This window comes from Dermacentor andersoni, chromosome 3 (assembly GCF_023375885.2).
Source record: "Dermacentor andersoni chromosome 3, qqDerAnde1_hic_scaffold, whole genome shotgun sequence".
NCBI classification, from domain to species: Eukaryota; Metazoa; Arthropoda; class Arachnida; order Ixodida; family Ixodidae; genus Dermacentor; species Dermacentor andersoni.
Window position 1 is genome coordinate 49,577,120 of NC_092816.1, and position 19,379 is coordinate 49,596,498.

At 47.0% G+C, this 19,379-nt stretch overlaps 1 protein-coding gene across 3 annotated transcripts in view; it reads right to left on the reverse strand.

Moving 5' to 3' along the window:
• LOC126548499 (uncharacterized) overlaps positions 1–19,379 on the reverse strand; it is a 204,959-nt gene that overhangs the window by 148,191 nt on the left and 37,389 nt on the right. For all 3 annotated transcript variants that reach the window (XM_055063851.1, XM_050196723.2, XM_055063857.2), the window contains exon 2: positions 17,185–17,220. In XM_055063851.1, the coding sequence (XP_054919826.1) occupies positions 17,185–17,199 (15 nt within the window). In that variant the 5' untranslated portion in view covers positions 17,200–17,220. The remainder of the gene's footprint in view (positions 1–17,184; positions 17,221–19,379) is intronic.

The following is a 19,379-nucleotide window of genomic DNA, read 5'->3' on the forward strand; positions in this document are numbered from 1 at the left end:
ACGTAAAATCCGAGGACGCGCAACCGGGGCACCCCCGGGATGGGTGTCCTGTCAACGAGGACTGTGATGGGGACCGGGGGAGACTTGCCACGGGGACGTAAGAAAACGAGTTCGGGTTCGGGTGCTCAACTGAGGCCGCCCTGTCGGGCGTAGTATGACGTGATCTCGACCGCCTGTTCGAGCCGGTCTTGTATGCCTCCATCGGAGTCCCAAACCGTCCACAGCGTTATATCGTCGGCATAGAGCGCATGGTGAAGATGCTCGACTAGTTCCAGTTTTTTGCGAAGACCTGCCACTCTGTCTGAGGAACCGTCAAGCGGAAGTGTTTTGAAACGAGCAAGAAGCCCTGTTACGGCCCCGCAGATGGATGACATCACCAACCACGTACGCAGACAGCTCTTTGTGATTACTTTCATTGTTCCTGTAGCACTAGCCAGCCTCATCCGCTGGAGACAATTATAAGTTTTGGTTCAGAAATCAAATACACCTAAACTTTTTTTTCGTGTTTCAGTCGAAGGATTTCGTATCTCTTTTCATCATACCTATTTCACTGATATCTTCATATCTCTTGCCTTCATGATAGAAGAAACAGTTTCCCAGATTTTATCATCACGAACTCGGGACCTGAAATTTCTGTGCATGTTTGAAGGCTTACTAGACTCTCCTTGATGTCTACCTTCGCTCCTGACGCGCTACCATTAAAGCTTTCTTGGGAATTCGCTGCCTTGTAACGCGATGCCTCAGCAAGTACTGCCTACATCAATGAAAAAGAAGAGAGTAAAGGCTACACATTAAGATCGGTCTTGAATTAAACTAGTGGCAAGTTTCATATAAAGCAGCATAGGCGACTGTATTCGTCAGTGGGCACTCATAGAAAGGCTTTATTTAGGTAATACGACGTGCACTAGCTCTTGAGCGGTGGCAGGTGCCTTGGCTGCTTGAGTCGCTAGGCACCAATAGCCTTTCTTTTTTTCAGTAGGATATACATACTTGCACGAAACCCTGCATATGCGTGTCGTTAATCTTAATAAAGCGAACAAGACATGGTGGAATTTTCTGTTTCAAGCATTTAGACACAAGAAAGCCTGCTCAAAGCTCATCGCATATTAGGCGCCCAGTAGGGCTTGCGCTGTATGCAGTGCTTATTGTGGCCGTGCATCGTTGTGCGGCTTGTAAGAGTTGTAGGACGATCTCACCGCTGGCATCCAGTTGTAAGATTGGGGTCGTAGGGAGGAACTTGGGAGGAACTAGGCGTACGGGATTTATTTACATATTTACATTAAAACAAGAGATACATTCGACAGTCTAGCGTGACTCCCAAACGGAGCACGCAATACGAAGCATACAGCACACGAGCACGAAGCTTCAAACACACCCAGCACACTGCTCACCAGCACGAGCACGGGCATTCACTGCTCACGAGCACTTTGGATTCCCAGAAGCCGAGTTGAGCGGGTCCTCGTAGCCAGGTGGTCACGCTTGCCCCAGCCGGCACCACTTAATTCCAGAGCTGGCTTTCTCCGGTAGTCGCCACGAGTGTCACCAGACTGTGACGAATCCTGGGGCCCGAGGAAAAACGTATCGCAAAGAACCTTTTGTTAGAGAGGCTCCTCTTGCTGCAAAGAGACCACGAAGGCCACGGCAAATCAACCAACAATACACGGTCCGCCAAACGTGGCCAGCCGTCGCCGATTCTGCGAAGAAGGCGCACAGTGGATTAATGCTGCCATGGTCTCCAATTCTCCGAAGGAAGCTCATGGTTGGTTAGCGCTGTCGTCTTCGCCGGTTCTCTGAAGGGCGCCACCACCGCGGGTCGATCGAAGCACCTGCAGCGGGCTGAGATAGCTTTGCAGAGCAGTACCCCTGCAGGCCGATCGCAACGGGCTATAGTCCGCCCACAGAGCTGCGCGAGGAGTCGTCGACCACGTAGCTACCGGGTGGCGCGGCGCTAAGGTTATGGAATATCGGGACCCTCCCTCTTCGTGTAACGAACTTACCAAAAATTTTTACATGAGACGGAGGCGATATCCTCCACCTCATAGGGAACTAGGCACACCACAGGCTTTGACACTCAGGTTACTCCAGATCGGGGCATACCCCAACCCCGCACTGTTACACAGAATCTATCCAGAGATACAATCGACCGATATTTTGCAAGCTTTGCTCAGACGTAGCTAAATTAGAACAACACATTCTCTGGCGGTCATTCATTTCATTCATTCATTCACAAAACTTTATTAGAGTCCTGAAGCCCGGTCTTTTCAGACCGAGGCGGGACGCGTCCACATCGGTACCGCCAGGCCGAGCCTTATGGCGTCATTGTGGACCCTCTGGACCGCCCGTAGTTGATCTTGATATGAAGAGCTTGATATCATTTTGTGCCAGTAAAGCCATTTTTCTTCGGGGTCGGCGAGAGTCGTGGGACAGCCCGCCAGCATGTGTCTGATGTCAATGATGCCATCGCACACGTCACATTCTTTCCTAATTGCCCCTGCCGCATTACGCGACGGCGTCACGTCGTCCAAATGGGAGGTGCGTTCCGAAGGACCAAAATAAAGTTTTACCATACCATACTAATGAACTGTCGCAAACGAGAGAGATGACGATTATTGTTTGGGGACAAGATAGGACCAAACGGTGTAAACTTTTTTTTTAGAGCGCAGTAACTGTTTAATTAATGCACTCTATAAGACGTACGCGGTCTGGAAGATGCGTTTCTGTGTAATACAGGATTTGGAAAAGGAGTACTCGAGTCCGGTGTTGTTTCACCAGAATCACGAAACAGCATAGTTCGCAAGCTTGACTTGCGCAGGCAATGACACGGAGCCAACTACAAATGATATGTGTCACAAACACACGTGCACAATAGATCTGCGAGAAACAAGTAATATGTTATACATTGCATGCAACTAAAGGCAGAATTAGAGATGAAGAATGAGTGCGAACATTTCTTTGTATGTGCATGGCATATTCGTGCCAGTCAACTCGAATCGATATTGAGCAAAGAGCGGTTGCTGAAGACAGAACAGTATGGTATGGCTACCTCGCACCATTCTTGAAGACACTTCAAGATGGCCAAGTAAGGAAATGACAGCTGCCAATTATTCTCCGCTAATATTTTAATTCTGGCTATTTGGCAAAACTGGAACAAGCAATTTCGCTGACATTGCCTGCCTTTTAACTTCAATCACTTTAAAACCATGACCTTCGCTAATGAAGCCGCATGTACAATGCCGCAGCGACTACGCCACGACAGTTACGCCACGCCACTACGCCACGAACTCCAGGACCGCTGGCGTAGAAAAAAAAGCACAGGCAACTCTGTCTCAGGGCCAAAAGATGACAATCAAGTGTATGGTGCCCTGTATCTGCCTTTTGGACATCGCTATTGGAAATGACAAATAAAACTACAGCGTACTAGAAGCTACAGCTTGAACATTGTGAACGAACATTAGGAAGAACTCGGAAGCAACATTTTTGTAACTTGTTTGGGAAGTAACTAGTGTATCTAATGCACTCTTGACATGTTGCCCGGGTGATCTCGTTTTGTGCTCGCAACTTGCCCCGACGTTCTCGTTTGAGTGCCCGGACAACGGAACTGGCTTTTGGCTGAAGGTCAATCAAAGGTCGTCGACAATGAGAGATAAAAGCATTTCGTGCTTTAAAAATAGTTGCAGTTGCGCACGAAGGCAATGCATTGAAAGTGATAGCAAGGTTTAGCGCGGCGATGAGGGCGTCTCTGAACGCCGGCGTGATGAGAGGCACCGTCAAAGGATTTGCAAGCGTCTCGTCTCCGTAGTGCACGAGATGAGGCCCAAGGAAAACAAACTGCGTCCGTGCCCCGCTCCCCCCTTTCCTCCAAAAAGAAAAGAAGCCGTTCCGCTGAGGCCAGTGCATGCACCCCGGTGTGTTTCGCGCACAGCTTCTCAGCAAAGAAGCTCGTGTGTGCACACACAGCGTTCATGCCAGCAGCACTGCCCTGACTCGGGCAGCTACGGCAGATCGATGTGATTGGCTGGTGACGGCACCTCCAGTTGGCGCCTTCGCTTTTGTAGCCACACGCACAGCGCGTCTCTGGAGACCAAGGATGTCAGCTGTCGCGGCCCTTTTTCGGAGTAGATATGTATAGACTAGCCTTGACTTCACCTGCGCTGATAAGAAAGAAACCGCGGGGGCTGCCACTCCAGCAATTTTTAATAATGCGAAAGCATTATAAGGCTCATCAAGCGGAAAATCCGGCGCCGTGGCCTCGGGTGATGCAAAATGTCACGTGGTTGCAGAGACGCGCTCGTGTTGCTGCCGGCGCGATCATCGTCGTCTTCTGCTACGGCTGGCTCCGATGCCGCTCATCCTGCCAGCGTTCCCATACTGCCCCTCCCTCTGCGAAGGCGCTGACAGTAGTGGCATGTAGTGGTCCGCGTCAGTAGGTGCATGTGATCATTCCGGTGTGTTCTGTCGTGCGCTCCGATGGACGAACCTTCTACTTCGACTACTCTGTAGCTGCGCCCGGCTCCTTCGGACGTCTGACGCAAGTACGAGGACGAAGCCGATGCACGTGATGCGATAACTGATACGAGGCAGCGTGAAAACAATACCGTTACGTTTTGTAAAACGAGTCGTCATCGGGAAGACGTAACAATGCTTTCGCATTCACCCTCGTAAGGATACCTATAGTGCCCTTGACTTCTTTTTCTATTTAAACCTCCTTACTGGAGACCACCGCGATAGACCACGCACGCACTTCGTTCGATACCTTGACAGAAGGACAACGCTAACAGCGACGGAGCAAACGCACCTCTTGCGTTCGTAGAAGTGCTATCACAAGAAAAAAAAAATAGAAAGTGAAACAATTGCCGCATATTCAGCACGCTTGTTGTAGTTAACGCTAAAGGAAGCGTTCGCGGAAAGTTTCAATTAAGTGCGATGCTAAAATACACATGATGTGTGCATTTTTATTTTATGTTCTTGTACGGCAATGAGAAATCAGTCCAAGTTCTTCCCTCGTCGCATCGCTGCTGTGTCATTTGGCTTCGCGATAAAGCGCGTCGCCGTAGTGCTGGTCCAGCGACTGGGAATGCCTCGACTAAGCAAAAGCAGCGCGTTCAAAAAATGTCAAAGACACAGCGCATAGAAAAGGAGTGGGCGGACCTTTTGATTTTCAGAGTCATTGTGGCCTGTGCTGCCACCCAATTCGTCGGAACAAGTTTCTACAAAGACTTCGACCACAGTTGAGAATACTGCAAATGCAGTACCTAAACCAGTCTCAGCCAACGACTATGTGCAGCTTGTTAATCTTCTGGAGATGCATCCTTGTCAACATTATCATATCACTATAACCGCCGGTCGTCAGACACCAGCGGCATTGGCGGCAGAGCAATGGAGCAATGGAGGCCCTCCTTCCAGTACTCGACGGCCTTCAGTGGACATTTTAGTGTAAATAATAATACCAATTGTCAGCAGCTTCGCCCCTTTGCGCTGTAGTGGAATGTCAGTACGTCGCTGCGACCGCGGCACGATGATATAGTTATTCGGCTCATCGGTATGAAGATTCCACCAGATGTTATATAGCGTCAGGAAACTCACGTTGCATAATATGTTGCATTACTCACGGAAGCACATCAGTTATTCCTGAGGCTGCGAGTCGACCAGCGAGCTCTATGTCATGTTGAACGTCTGCAGCGCGCATGGAAGGGGGTCAATCCTCCTTGATCGTATGATTCCCCACCCGTTTTCTTGCATGGAAGGAAATGACGGTATTATTTATGAACATAGCTGGCCGTTCTGAACATGCTGCTCCAGCTACGCCTCCGCCTCCCAAAGATATCAACAAACACGTATTACCCATTTATCTCGCAATCACTGACATACACAAACTGCCCGATGTGCCTCTTTCGGTAGTATTCCAATTGGCTCAGTCACACATGTTCGAAAGATTTCCAGATTGTCCTAAGGTATTCAACATGCACCTGTACACAGCGACGGTCAAGGTCCCTTTGCAGCTTCTTTCTGCCCTTCGGCTCAAGTAAAAGACGTATATTTCCTATACCCCAACAGCCTCGTCAACAACTGCGGAGCTAGCAGCGATTAACGTTGAACCGAAATGCCTGCAAGAGGAGTTAACCGCATCGAATATTGCCATCTTTGCAGACTCCCGCGCTGCCCTTGGCCGATTACAACGCATTCAAATTGACTGGCCAGTTTTGCGCAGCATTACTGACTCTGCCAACGAAATGGCATCACGTGGGACATCTCTCGTTGCCTGGTGGATACCTTCACACGTAGGGATCGCCGGAAATGAAGAGACTGATCGGCTCGCTTCAACTTGCGCTCATAACGATTGTCCACCCCCAAATTTTGTGCAAGCTTGATGACGCTCGCGTGCGATTCGTCGCCCCCTACTCAAGCGGCATCCACACCAACGCACCGCAAATGGAACGTTCTTGCCGCGTGAACGCTAGAGCACAACTACTGAAGCCAAGGGTTGGCTGTGTGAACGTGTGCGAACGTTTACACTCCTGAAAACTTACACTCCAAGGACGTGTGGCCATTCCATCGTGTACGTCTTGCGGTTGCTGCGGAAAACTTCAGCACCTGATATTAGAGTGCCCTTTTTTCAACGCGCAGCGCACGTCATTAGTGACAGACAGTCACCTCCTTGATTTGCTGCGATGTACGACACTCGACGAATGTTTGTACCTCCGTGGTTGTGCGTCTCGACACAATCAGGCTCATCACGTTCTCCTTACTTTTCTAAAAGTAACTTAGTTCACGTTTGCAGCTTATTTCAGTTTCTTAAATGGCAGAAACTCAGACATTATTTCATCTATCTTAACATTCTTTAGTAGCGTGACCTGTACTGCGTGTGTTCTGCTTTATTCTTTGAGATTTGTCATCTTGCTCCTTCTTTCCTCTTTCCTGACCTACTTCCTATCTTCCATTTCTACGTTTCTGTCTCCTCCTTGGTGAAGAATAAGCGTTGTGCCCCTTTCGGTGGCAGTTGCCAGCCTGCCCCTCGCTTTCCCTTTTCTGTCATGTGTATATATGTTCTGAAAACAAATAATAATAAATAATAATAAAGCGGTTTAACTTTTCCTCTCCAGCGCCGCGTTGTGCAGCGGAACAACTACGTGACTGCTAATGCGTACCCATGCGACTCCCACCGGTCGACCCCACATGACCCACGCTACCCACCCCATCTCCAGGATCAGCCCTCTTTGCCATAACACAGTCTCGGAGATGGGCTCGCTTTATTCGGCGACAAAGAGACCGAGCCACCTTTAAAATTCAGAATTGTAAAGTTAGTTTTCCTGCGAGGCGGCTTGACGAATTAATGTAGGCGTGGTCGTTTTATTTGCACGAGCAAACAGCAATTAAAAAAAATGTTTTCGATTATGATATTAAAAAATGTAGGCGCGGCTCTCCTGATGAAACCATGTGCGAAAGACAAGTCCCAGCATACAAAGCTAGCACTTCGTCTTCATTTGAACGATGACCAGAGCTTACATTATTCGTGCAAACGTGCGCGACAGAGAAGCCCAACTTGCTACACAGTGGCTCTGCTATGGAAACAGTTTTTTTATTGACCATAAGATTTAGCACAGAGACCAGTGTCCCCCTACACTCTAGCAGAGCGCTAAAGAACAGCGTGTGTGGGGATACGTACTGCTACAGCTACGCGAAACACGCAGTTAACGGGTTCCAGATAGATGTTACGAGGCTTGTACTGCAGCTGTTTCCGTTCGTTATCCCCTGTTGCTAGAATGCAGCAATTATATCGAACTGAGACTATCCCTTATGTACTTGGATGCAAGCAGGTTTCGCAAGAAATTCCGAAAGCGGCCTTGGAGATAAACAGGAGGGTCAGTGAGCGAGAAAGCGAGAAAATCTCGCTCATTAAGCTATGCTCCGTGATACTGTATGAGCAAGTCGTCTGGAGCACATGCGGCCGCTAGGCCTTTTGAAACTAGGAAGTTCTGCGGTCAAAGCTGCCGCCATTGCATGGAAGGGAGATCTCATTAATCTGGAGCTAAAAGAAACGAAGAAAAAAAAAGACGCTCATTGTACGCAGCTGCTCCGTGGCGTATGTGTAGCTGACTTTACAAGAGGGCAGAGTCATCCCATGATGTCACTTTTTTTTGTGCTTTTCCTTGCCTGTCACTCATTCGCCAAATGTGTTTACGATTCTTCATTGCTGCCCGCGAGGCCGACGCACAGACACACACGCATGTGCTTTAAGTGGAGGAATTCTAGTCTGCTCGCTGCGAAGCGTAGAGAGCTTTCACGGTCGTCGAGCAGTGTTCCAGAGTCTCAAATTAGGAAGTGGAGGACAGCTTCAACTTTCGAACATTGCGACCGTGTGGTCGATGTCCTGGTAACGTATGCACACCTAGCTGCGAGAAGGAAATCTTAGAGCGAGGGCACTAAATGTGTATTCTGTTGGGGCGTCATGGACTCACTGCAGATGGTAAAACTCTGACTCCGCACGCTGTTGTGCAGACAACGTGGTGTTAGCGCGATGACACTGAGAATTCAGCACAGAGGTGTCGCGCCTCCTTTAGGAAGTTCCATCTTGAAGCGCACCAGACTTGAGAGTGGTGACACCTGGCAGTTTCATTTAAGGACGTCGAAAGAGTCAACGGGCCGCCACGCAATCGTGCACGCACAATAGATGGCTCACGTATGGTTGACCTGCATCCCGCCTCGCTGTGCACGAATTCTTGATAGCCTGCCTTAGTGTGCGATTCGAGCGGATGACGCATAGAACGACGTTCGTATAGATTACTTGTTTATTAATTAAACTCGGCCTCCTGAAACGCGGAACTTGGGCCGAGCAGTTTCCTGCCAATTCTTGTAAGGTTATTGGTACAATTTAAAAGAAAGAAACGACAGAAAGTTAACACCTTCAATTTTCTTTCCTAGGTGTGTGGACCGTTTCACTATTCGAAGTTAGCTCCCGATCGGACGACTTCTTGGGACTGAAGAGAAAGAGACTTCTTGGGAATGGGACTGGGACTTCTTGGGACTGAAGAGACTTCTTGGGAATGAGAGAGAGAGAGAGAGAGAGGAAAAATCGATACATAGAAAGGCAGGGAGGTTAGCCAGAGGTAGTTCCGGTTGGCTACCCTGCACGGTGGTAGCCGAAAAAAGAAAAAGAGTGGAAGGGGGTGATAGAGAAAGAGAGATGAGCACAAACAAACTATGTACGCTATAGAGCGGTAGGGGGCGGCATTCTTAAAGTCTATCATAAAGGCCCGTAGACCGTAGGGACATTAGTAACGGGAGTAAGGACTCCAGCGCCGATGTTCTTTGGGAGCACTGACCTAACGCTTTTAGTTCTGAAAGTGGACGAGTGTCCAACTGGTCCAGCACTCTGCATATCACTTGTCTCTGGGCACTATATCGCAGGCAGACACAGATAATGTGTGTGAGTGTCTCATCACTGCTGCATATGTCGCTTGTGGGGCTGTTGACCATGCCAATAAGGAAGGCATATGAGTTCGTAAATGCCACGCCTAGCCACAGACGGCACAGCATAATCTGTTCACGTCGTGTTAACCCAGGCGGTAGATGCATCCGTACATCCGGAGACAACAAACGCAAACGACACATGGTGAAAACGTTCGAGTCCAACAGGGGCAAAGTACATCCACGGGACATCAATCACAGCCCAGCGTCAGCGTCTGTTCGGGAAAGCGAAATCAAAATACGTTGACCACTCTCATGCGTAGATCGGGTGGCTTCGTCGGCGTGGTCATTCCCGCTGATGCTGCGATGTCCTGGAAGCCATTGAAAGATTATGTTGCGTCTCTTGTCATGGCTGCAATATCTGTCGAATTTCTGAGGCCACTTGTTCATTGGGTTCATGGGGCATTGGGCTTTGTGTGCACTGAAGAGCTGCCTAAGAGTCGCTTAAGACTGTCCATTCTTGCAGTGGTTCTTCATTAATGAAATCAAATGCAGCACGGAGTTCCGCAAGTTCTGCTCTCGTCGATATGGTCAAACACGAAGCTTTTAATTTGATTTCTTCAGATGTTGCGGGGATGATGACTGCAGGAGCAGGGCTGTTCAATTTTACCGAACCATCTGTGTCGACATTTGCCGGAATCTGTGCACGTTGTGAATGTGTTCCAAGGTTGCTTGCTTCAAAGCCTGCAACGGCGCTCCAGCTGTCTTTCTGATGCCTGGAATTGTCAATTGAAATTGCGGCCGGTGCTGACACCATAATGGGTCTGATAATAGTGTAGCAGGCGCAAATTGTGATGACAAGTAAGACTGATGTCTTACATCAGTCCTACTTTTGGCAAAAGTTTGGTCTTTTGGCAAAAGTTGAATGTGGCCTCTTTGCTGGCAAGCAAGCAAGATGGTCCGAGGGAATCCGAGTCAGGTGTCGGATGTGTGCTCTCAGGACATCTGTAGCAATGTAGACTGTCAAAGGAACGTCTCTGGGAATGGCCACTGTCGCAATCGATGGCGTGGTTTTTGGAGACCGAGACAAGTTCTGAGTGCTTTGGCTTGCACACTCTGCAGTCTGCGGATACTTGTAATGCAAGTATTTCCTACTACAGGTAAGCTGTAGCGCAGGAAGTCCAAAAATAGGGATTTATATAGTTGCAACATTGATGGTACTGTTGCGCCCTAGGACTGCCCGCCAAGAAACGCGAGAAGGTCCACAATGGTGGCCAGTGGCTTTGTCATGTACGAGATGTGATGGCTCCAAGACAAGTCTCTGTCAACGATGGCGACAAGACATCGGTGTGTTCGTCTATGTGGTACAGTTCGGCCATTAATCCGCAAGGCAGACGGGGCAACGAGTGCAAACTTCTCAGATGAAAGCACCAGGCGTTGCCTTCTTAGGTATGTTGACTCGGCCGTTGAAACCTTCTGAAGTCGTGCGCGGACTTGCACACGTGTCGCTCCTGAAGCTCACATGCAAATTTCTGCATATACGGAGAGCTGTACGGCTTGCGGTAACGAATCGGCGAGACCAACGAGCACCAGGTTGAAAAGGGTAGGGCTGAGTACTCCGCCTTGCGGTACACCACGACTGGTATAGGTAGACGGGGTTGGTCCGTCTTCAGTCAAAATAAAGAAACATCTTCCATAAGTACAGCACCAGAAACATCTGAAACGAATCATTGCAGCCTTATTCCTTGATGTCAAACGTGCCTGCGACAATGTAGATCGTCACACAATTCTGGACGCCTCAGAAGCTGTAGGGATTGGTGGACACGCTTTTCGGTGGATAAGCAGCTACTCATGGTGAGTGTTCTTATTCATGTCTATGTATATCAATTTTGTTTTATTCACTTCCTGCTCTTTCTTCTACTCAAATCTAACCGCTCACTCAACCTTAGAACAGAATTCGCTTGCAGAATCACGACAGAAATGTAATGAGTGGCGAAATGCTAAAGAGCATGCCATGAATGGTTACACGTAGCGGTAAACAAAAGGCATTCATGTCATGAGACCGTCAGGCGTAACAAGTTGCCCTTTCAGGGTACTTCGAAGCACAAATTCCTTCTAATAAATAATAAGCCTTTTCAAACAGCAAAAAGTCTGCACGAACACTAGATCTATAGTAGAGTTGCTCCAGGTATGCCGGGCAATGTAGGTTGGCAACGATGGGGTGATTTTCGCCATATGATTTCTACGTTGAGCCAGCTACCACAGATGGCCATGTAAACATTAAAAAAAAGCTCACTTTACATTCGAGGACCGCTGTCCTATTTCCTTCCTCATCTCGACATCTTTATTCTGAGCTTGAGCGACATTAGGAATACAGGCTTTGTCGAGCGCACAAGGGGGCTGCTGGATATATCACTTGATCGCACCTGTTTGATTAGTGTTATAGTTGATGCCCCGGAACAGCTGGGCCGCAAGCTCTTGCTCCCTTGTTTACGTCTGTGTTTTTTTAGTCAATGAATCAGTGAGCGAACGAACAAACGAACGAACTAACCAACCAAGCAACGAACGCCAACAACAAAAACAACTAGTCACGGGAACACGATAGTCCGGCTGACTAGTTCACACACAAAATTCATACTGAGAACACCGCAGCCTCCCAATAAAAAAGTGTGCTTCCTTACGCGAAGCCATTCCTTTGCGCATGTTTTCACATCATAGCCATAGGCCGTCACGCAGCTATTACGAAGAGGCCGGGCAGTAATGGGCCACCTACCGACTGCCGTACGCCAAAGTGCCAAGTCATCAATAAACTAGCACAACTTTATGATCATGAATGCAACTATTTAGCTGCTTATGAAACGACACTGTAAGCACTAGTCCATGGTTGCCGGCTCATTCTGCGTATGATACTGAAAGCGTGTCACGGCGACTCCTTGTTGTCCTTGTGAAACATTTTACGCCAGAATAGCGCGAATAGAACGCGAAATCGAGATCAGACATCTATAAAGCACGAAGTGTTCCCCACGCGCCGTTCACACTTAAAATGCGGGTGTCGTTATTACGAGAAACACAAGTGAGCTTAGTCTGTTTGTTTGTTTTTGGCTTTGTTTGGTTGAAAGCGTGCGGCGAAGCAACCTAACCGCTTACCTGCCATTCAGCGTCGCCGCATGGAGACCGGCGCTGGCTTCACTTCACCACAGAAGACGAAACAACAGCATTTCCGCAGTACATTTCACTCCCCGAAGATGGCGGGGAACTCTCGCTCACACCACAGATGACATCGAGCGGCTGAAATTAGTTCCAGCAGCCGAAGCCAGACGATCGGGTGGGAAGCAAAAAAATAGAAGCCGCCTGCCGCCGCCGACCGCACAGCAGAAGAGCAAAAAAAAAATGTAGCAGACGACAAACGAACGACACGCTCATTACCAGACAGCGACGCAAGAGGGCGGGCGGAGCGGAGAGCCAGCGGCACTGATACAATGAACCGATGAGCCAAAACGACATAAATGACCAAACGAAATAAAAAGCAAGAAACACAGAGGACACGAGCGAGCTGCTGCGAATCACAAACTAACAAAGGACATCGGAATGCGTCCTTCCCTCGTCCAAGCGCGCTCGAGAGAGAGAGAAAAAAATGAAGAGAGAACTAGAGTATAGAGAGCAAAACCGGGGGAGGGGGAAAGAGAGAGCCAGTCATATGCAGACGACGAGCAGGAAGCCAACGTCGACCAGCAACAACAAAAAAAAAGGAAAAAGAAGAAATGATCGCCGACGACCTCGACCCTTCCTTTCTCTTTGTGCGTCTGTGCGTGCGTGTGCCTCCTCAAATCACAAGTCATCCATGACATGCCGCTCTTCCCGCCATCCACGCGCCGATTTCCCGGGTTCGAGGTTACCTGCCGCCGCTCGGCCCGCCGTCTAGCGCCGGAAGCGTGCGTTACACTTTCGACACTCTTTAGTGCCGCTTGCGCGTGCGTGAACGGTTTGGAGTCGCCCGACTCAGTATAGTGGAGAGCGGCAGCTGGTACCTTTGCTCGAAGTATACCATAGTGGGAAGATGCAGCCGAAAAAAGAAAAAGAGAAACAATGATCGCCGTCACGCGAATGTGTGCTCCGTGTACGCAGCGGGGTGGCTTATTTCCGGTCACAATTGAGTAGAGAAACTTTCGAAACTCTTTCACGTCGGCGAACCGTTTCCTGCCCTGATGTCACGCCGTGATTGTGAGGTCTTACAACATCCCTACCGCAGTTCAAATTTGGAAACGAAAGCGCAATGAAAAAGAAAAAAGAATAAGAAAGGAAGCAAGATAACGCATGAAATTTGCTGAATAACTTCAAAAGTTAAATTCGGCAATATGAAGTTTGGTGCGTAACGCGGTATGTTCGGGGTTTTCAGGCGAAGTTACGAAATCTAAATTTCGACACTGTATCCATGCTGTCCTCTTTTCATCTTGATGTGACAACGTTCGTGTGCCGTCTTATGGCGCCACATTGACGTTGCTCGAGCTTACGAAACAGAACAATATAGACGAATGAGCACGCGGAATACGTGGAACAATCAGAATGACTGAGCAGGATGTGTGGCGGCCGGGTCTGTATCGCTTGTTCGAGACCCACAGATGTCACACACGACGTCTGTGTCCGCGCTGGTGAATGTCAGATGTCACATTTGCGGCAAATTTAATTCGTTTTGTTCATGTGACGCTTTGGGCGAGGGTCACCAGCGACAGTAGTCATGCCTATACTCAAGGACGTAAAACCTTCCGGGGGTGTTGTCACCGTGAGTTCCACGTTTCACTTCTCGCCGTACATTTCCAAAACTTTAGAGAATAGACCACATCGGAGACGCTGTTCCTCACCTCGCTCCATACCTTGCTCAAGCTGAAGGGCTACCCGACTAACGCTATTTATATTACTTTTTAATTACATTTCGGCTTCACTCATGTACAGATGAGTAACATAAAGAAAGTACAGACATTCTTTAATGTCTGGACCGATAACCGGAGGCTACAGTTAAGGGACCTGATCTAAGATACCAGAATGTTAAGTCATGTTACTGAAATCACTCAAGAAAAAACTATGAAATAAGAACTATCTCCAATTATGAAAAGCGGGGAAACCATTCACAATGCAATATAAGAAAGGAACAACAAACGCATGCACAAATTTCACAATAAAATAATAATCGACTATGCCTTTGAGGACAACGAGAGAAATGGTTCAAAACAGAACACATTTTTGGCGGATTATAGATAGGTAGCTATTGAGAGAAAGCTTTAGCTCGGACCCAACTCCGATGCGGCCTATTCGAATACATGTACAACGCAAAAGCGCTTTTCTGAAATAACCCCTGCACCGATTTTAATGAAATTTGTTGCATTTGAGAGACAAAGTTAAATTCTAGTGACTGTTGGAAACGTAATTTCGAATTAGGCCTGAATTTTGTTAAATAAACTTTAAAGTATTCGCAAGTTTGAAAAAATAGACGCACGAAGTTTATAAATTAATAGCTCTCAATCAAAAACAAATATCGCGGTTCTGTAAACGGCATCCATTAGATCATTAAAAGCGGAAAATTTTCAAATGTCAATTTATATCTTAGGTGAATTTCTTACGTTATCTACAAGCGTTCTGCAAAAGCTGTATTTCCATATTACTGAATTGTTGTAGATTCATGTGTAACAAATCAAGTTTGTCCGCTTTAGATGTACTGTCAAATGCAATTAATAGAATTGTGATATCATTTTTCCTTGCCAAGTAACTGAGTTGTAAACTTGATAATTTCCTTGTTGTAAATTTTCGATTTCTGCCAATAGTTAATAAAAAATTGACCACCTAAATCGAAAATTCGAAACCAACAAGCACTAGATTTTACGTTTTTCTTTTATATGCAGCAAACCTCGTGAAATTTGGTGCTGTGCTGGCCGAGAAAAAACGCACTCTCCATGTACATGTATTCAGGTAGGAGCGCCCGAGCTAAAGCTTCCTCTTAAGTAACAAGTCGAACAAAAGACGAGTAGTTGAAAACTAAAGCATCTACAGATACGGATTCGCTGGTAATCAGCCCGAGGGATTTCAGGAAGAGCAAGGGTAAGCGAGTCACATGCGGAAACTTGCAAGATCACAACCAATACAAACAGCTTGCGACATTGAGGAAGTGTACGTGTACCAAGCTAAGTGTACGCATTAGTATATTTAATTTCTTTTATATTGAACGTCAACCCCTAGGATTTTACGGGCCAACACCTTGATCTGATTATGGGGGCAGGCCTTAGTGACAAACCCGAGATGAAATTTTTATCAGCTGGGCTTCAGTAACGTGCACCCAATTCCACAGCACACGAATGTGTTTTTGCCTTTCACCTCCATCTGAATGCGGCAACCGCGGCTCGGATGAAACCCGTGACCTTGCAACAGCTGTCAGTTCAACGCGCTTATACGGGTGATCATTTCTAAGTTCTATGGAATTTTTTTAGAATCGCCTGTTGCAGGTAACTTAATTCTAGTCGTTGAGCTGGACTGTTTAGACAGGAGGATTTTACTTTCGCGAAGAATTGAAATATACATTAATTAACAAAGGTAGGCTGATTAACTTCCTAATTAATTACTTCGCGGCACATGCTTCAATTTACAAATTGCAGCCGGTGAGTTTGTCGGGCGTATCCACCCCCGAATGAATTTCCGGAATGACACCAGTTCGGAGATACGCGCCATCAAAATCGCCCTAAAACGCGCTGTTGTCCCGCTTACTTTTTTAACAAAACGCTCTTTTACGCACTGAAACACAAAGTAACAGGAACGCCCATGTATTTCGTCCCGAACTTAGGGAAATTATGTCTGGAAATCGGCGTCATCCTAGAGATTCATTTCAAGTGGATACGTCATGCGAAATCACCGGCTGCAATTAATGAATTGCAATATGTGCTGTAAATTATTTATTTAGGAAGTTAACTATAGCATTTGTGTTAATTAGTTGAATATGTGTGTCGAATTCTCGTGCTAGTAATGACCGCCTCCTCGAATAATCCAGCTCAACGACGAGAATTATGCTATCTGCCACAGGAGATCTATACAAGATTCCGGAAAACCTAAAAATGATCACCCTGTATATTCACATAGCTACAGTCGCCCAAACGGCATTAAAGTAGGACGGTTGGGACATATTACGTGGTAGAAAAAGAGGCAAGGAAAAAGGAATTAACAATAATAAAACATACCATAGATATATGTATGCATGTGTTATCTCTTCTGTTTATCATTGGCATATGTACGCTTGCGCATAAGGCAATCTCATATGCTTATACACGTATGTTCATGCACATATCACATATGCTATTCACAATCGCGCACATATCACAATTGCGCGCGATTCGCACTACCGTTTTATCTTACCACTAGCGCAGAGAAAACAACTTTGCGATAAACCTGACAGTTGTCTTTCTTTTACTTCTCTCTCCGTGTACTTAGACCAAATATCAGTGAGCTGAAGGGCCCAGCAATTACTTTAAGAGGAGCGTCAAAGCTTAACAATCAACGACGTAGGGCTTTTTAACTTGAAATAACGCAAGTTTGGGCATGTTTGGTATTCCATTTTATCCTTTAGGGCCCAACATACACAGAGTGTGTGTCTGCACTGTCCCTGCGTCTTTTGTGCGCTAACGGATAAAAAAAAGCTTTCTGGCGTTTTCTATTTGGCTCCCTGCTGAAAAAAAAGCACGAATCAGTGTTTCCACACTCCTGCATACACGCCTCCTCGAGTAAGCCGGACTTGTATCTCACCTCGTACGACTCCATGTAGACTTCTTCCACAACGATCTGAAACGAAAGAGAACAAAACAATGAGCGGTGATCGATAAAACGCTTTTAACAGAATGGATACAAAATAAACACACACATTACAATCGAGCACGGTTCTCGATGTTCATTGTGATGTTTGTGATGTGTGCTAAACAGGACTAGGTACCCTTTTCAAGAAAAAACTCAGAAAAACAAGCAGATATACCTCATACGTACAAGGACAAAGTGATGAAATAAGTGCTGTCCATGAAATGTTGAAGGCGAAGAATTATGCGTTTGAAAATAACCTATTCAATGCATCCAACCAGGGTAGTTGTAATGATAAACGGATAATAAGAGACGACGAAAGAAGAAATAAAAACAGTACACTGAAAAACGTTTTGATAACCAGACTTCACGGCAAAGCGAACCGTGATATCCTGAATAAGTGAATCAAGCAATATACGAACAAATTTTGCAGAAAGGGAAAATTTTAAGAAAAAGAAATTGGTGACTCGGCAGAATGCAGAAAAGAGCACGACATGTGTTCCATGGGAACACAAAGAACCGGACCACGTCTTGCAGACGACCGCTGAAATGGGCCTCAAAACTGCAGTCCGTGTGCCCACTCTGCCCGTTTACAAAGGTTATTCACCACGTTGACTAGCAGCTAAGAGAACCTGTGAATGAGGAGACACGTTACTCGCTTATCCCCTTCAGCGAAGAACAATAACGGACGTCGACCAACGTGTCCAGTCACAGTTCACGCAAATTCACCTAAATCGCGTGAGTTTTATTCGAAGGCGCCGCACAATCCGCTGAAAGAAAGCCGGGGTCGTAGTACGATTGTGTAGCGAGTGCTGCTAATAAAAGAAGTAATTAAATCTTCATTTAGTGCTCAGTCAGTCGCGGTACGCCTTTTCATCGTCTTTCAGCGGTTGCCAACTCACTGTGGTATCGTTGGAAACGAGCAAGCAGACGCAGCCGCTCGATCTGCACATGACAGCGGCGATTGGGTTGCCATCCCGATGTCAAGAACAGATGCAGCGCGAAAGCTTCGTGCGCTCGCAAGCTTACGTAGATCCAATGTATTTTCGGTAGACATTACAAACGGCGCCTTTGTTCTGTGGGTCCCTACCTTAAGCTCCGCCTTCCGCACAGCTTACCGCGGCGGGATGTAAATGACATCGGTCGTCTGTGGCTTGGAGTATAGCTTTTACTAAGGCGTACTACTACCTCATCGGAATGGCCACAAGTCCGGAGCGTAGAGTTTGCGGGTGCAAAGAAACAGTAATGCACATTCTGCACGATTGCCGTCGTTTCGATGCACAAAGAAGAGTCCTCAGCACCGCGCTTGAGAATATTGACAACCGTCGCCTAACGGAAGCCGGAATTCTTGGGTCCTGATCACAGCCGACGTCAGCTTGAACTCTTTTAAAAGCGCTAGTGTGCTTCTTTAAAAGCAACGGGAATGATTGAAAAAAACTCTAGTGTGCGAGCAGGCGAGTTACTTTCTTTTTATTCTTCTTTTCGCAACTTTTCTTCCCTCGCCCCATCGCCCTGTGCAGAGTAGTCAACCGGACCCTTAATCTGGTTAAGCTCCCTGCCTTTCACCTCTTGTTTTACTTAGCTCTCTCTCGTCATGCAAATATTTTGTTCATCGGCTCAAAACTATTTCAGAAGTTAGGTTCAGAAGTGGCTACACACTTGTACGTGACGAGGTGGAACCACCAACGGTGGCGTTCGACGTCCGCGTTTTCGGTAACGTCGTTTTCCGTAAATGGCTGTACGCATACACAGCAATGCTAAAGCTACCGTGCAAGGGCCAGTTGTCGACTTCTCAAACGAATATTCGGAAGCTGAAGCTCTATTAAGACTGTTACCAGAGTGCTAAATCGCTCCTATATATTTTTGCTACACCGGAATTTTCAAGAACAAAATAAAAGATGAGTCCGAAATTCGAAAATTCATTAAATAACGGGGAGGGGGGGGGGGGGGAGGGGGCGGATGCGACCATGGAGCAACACCCTCAGCATTGCTTTTACAACAGAGGCACATGTCTTAGAATGACTTGAGATGGTAAGTCAAGCAGTAAATATAAATGTAATCTTTTTCACAGAAAGAAGTACCAGGATTGACCATGATCGAAGTCCATGATACGAGGTGTTCGTAACCAGTTTCAGCCATGCAATAACCAG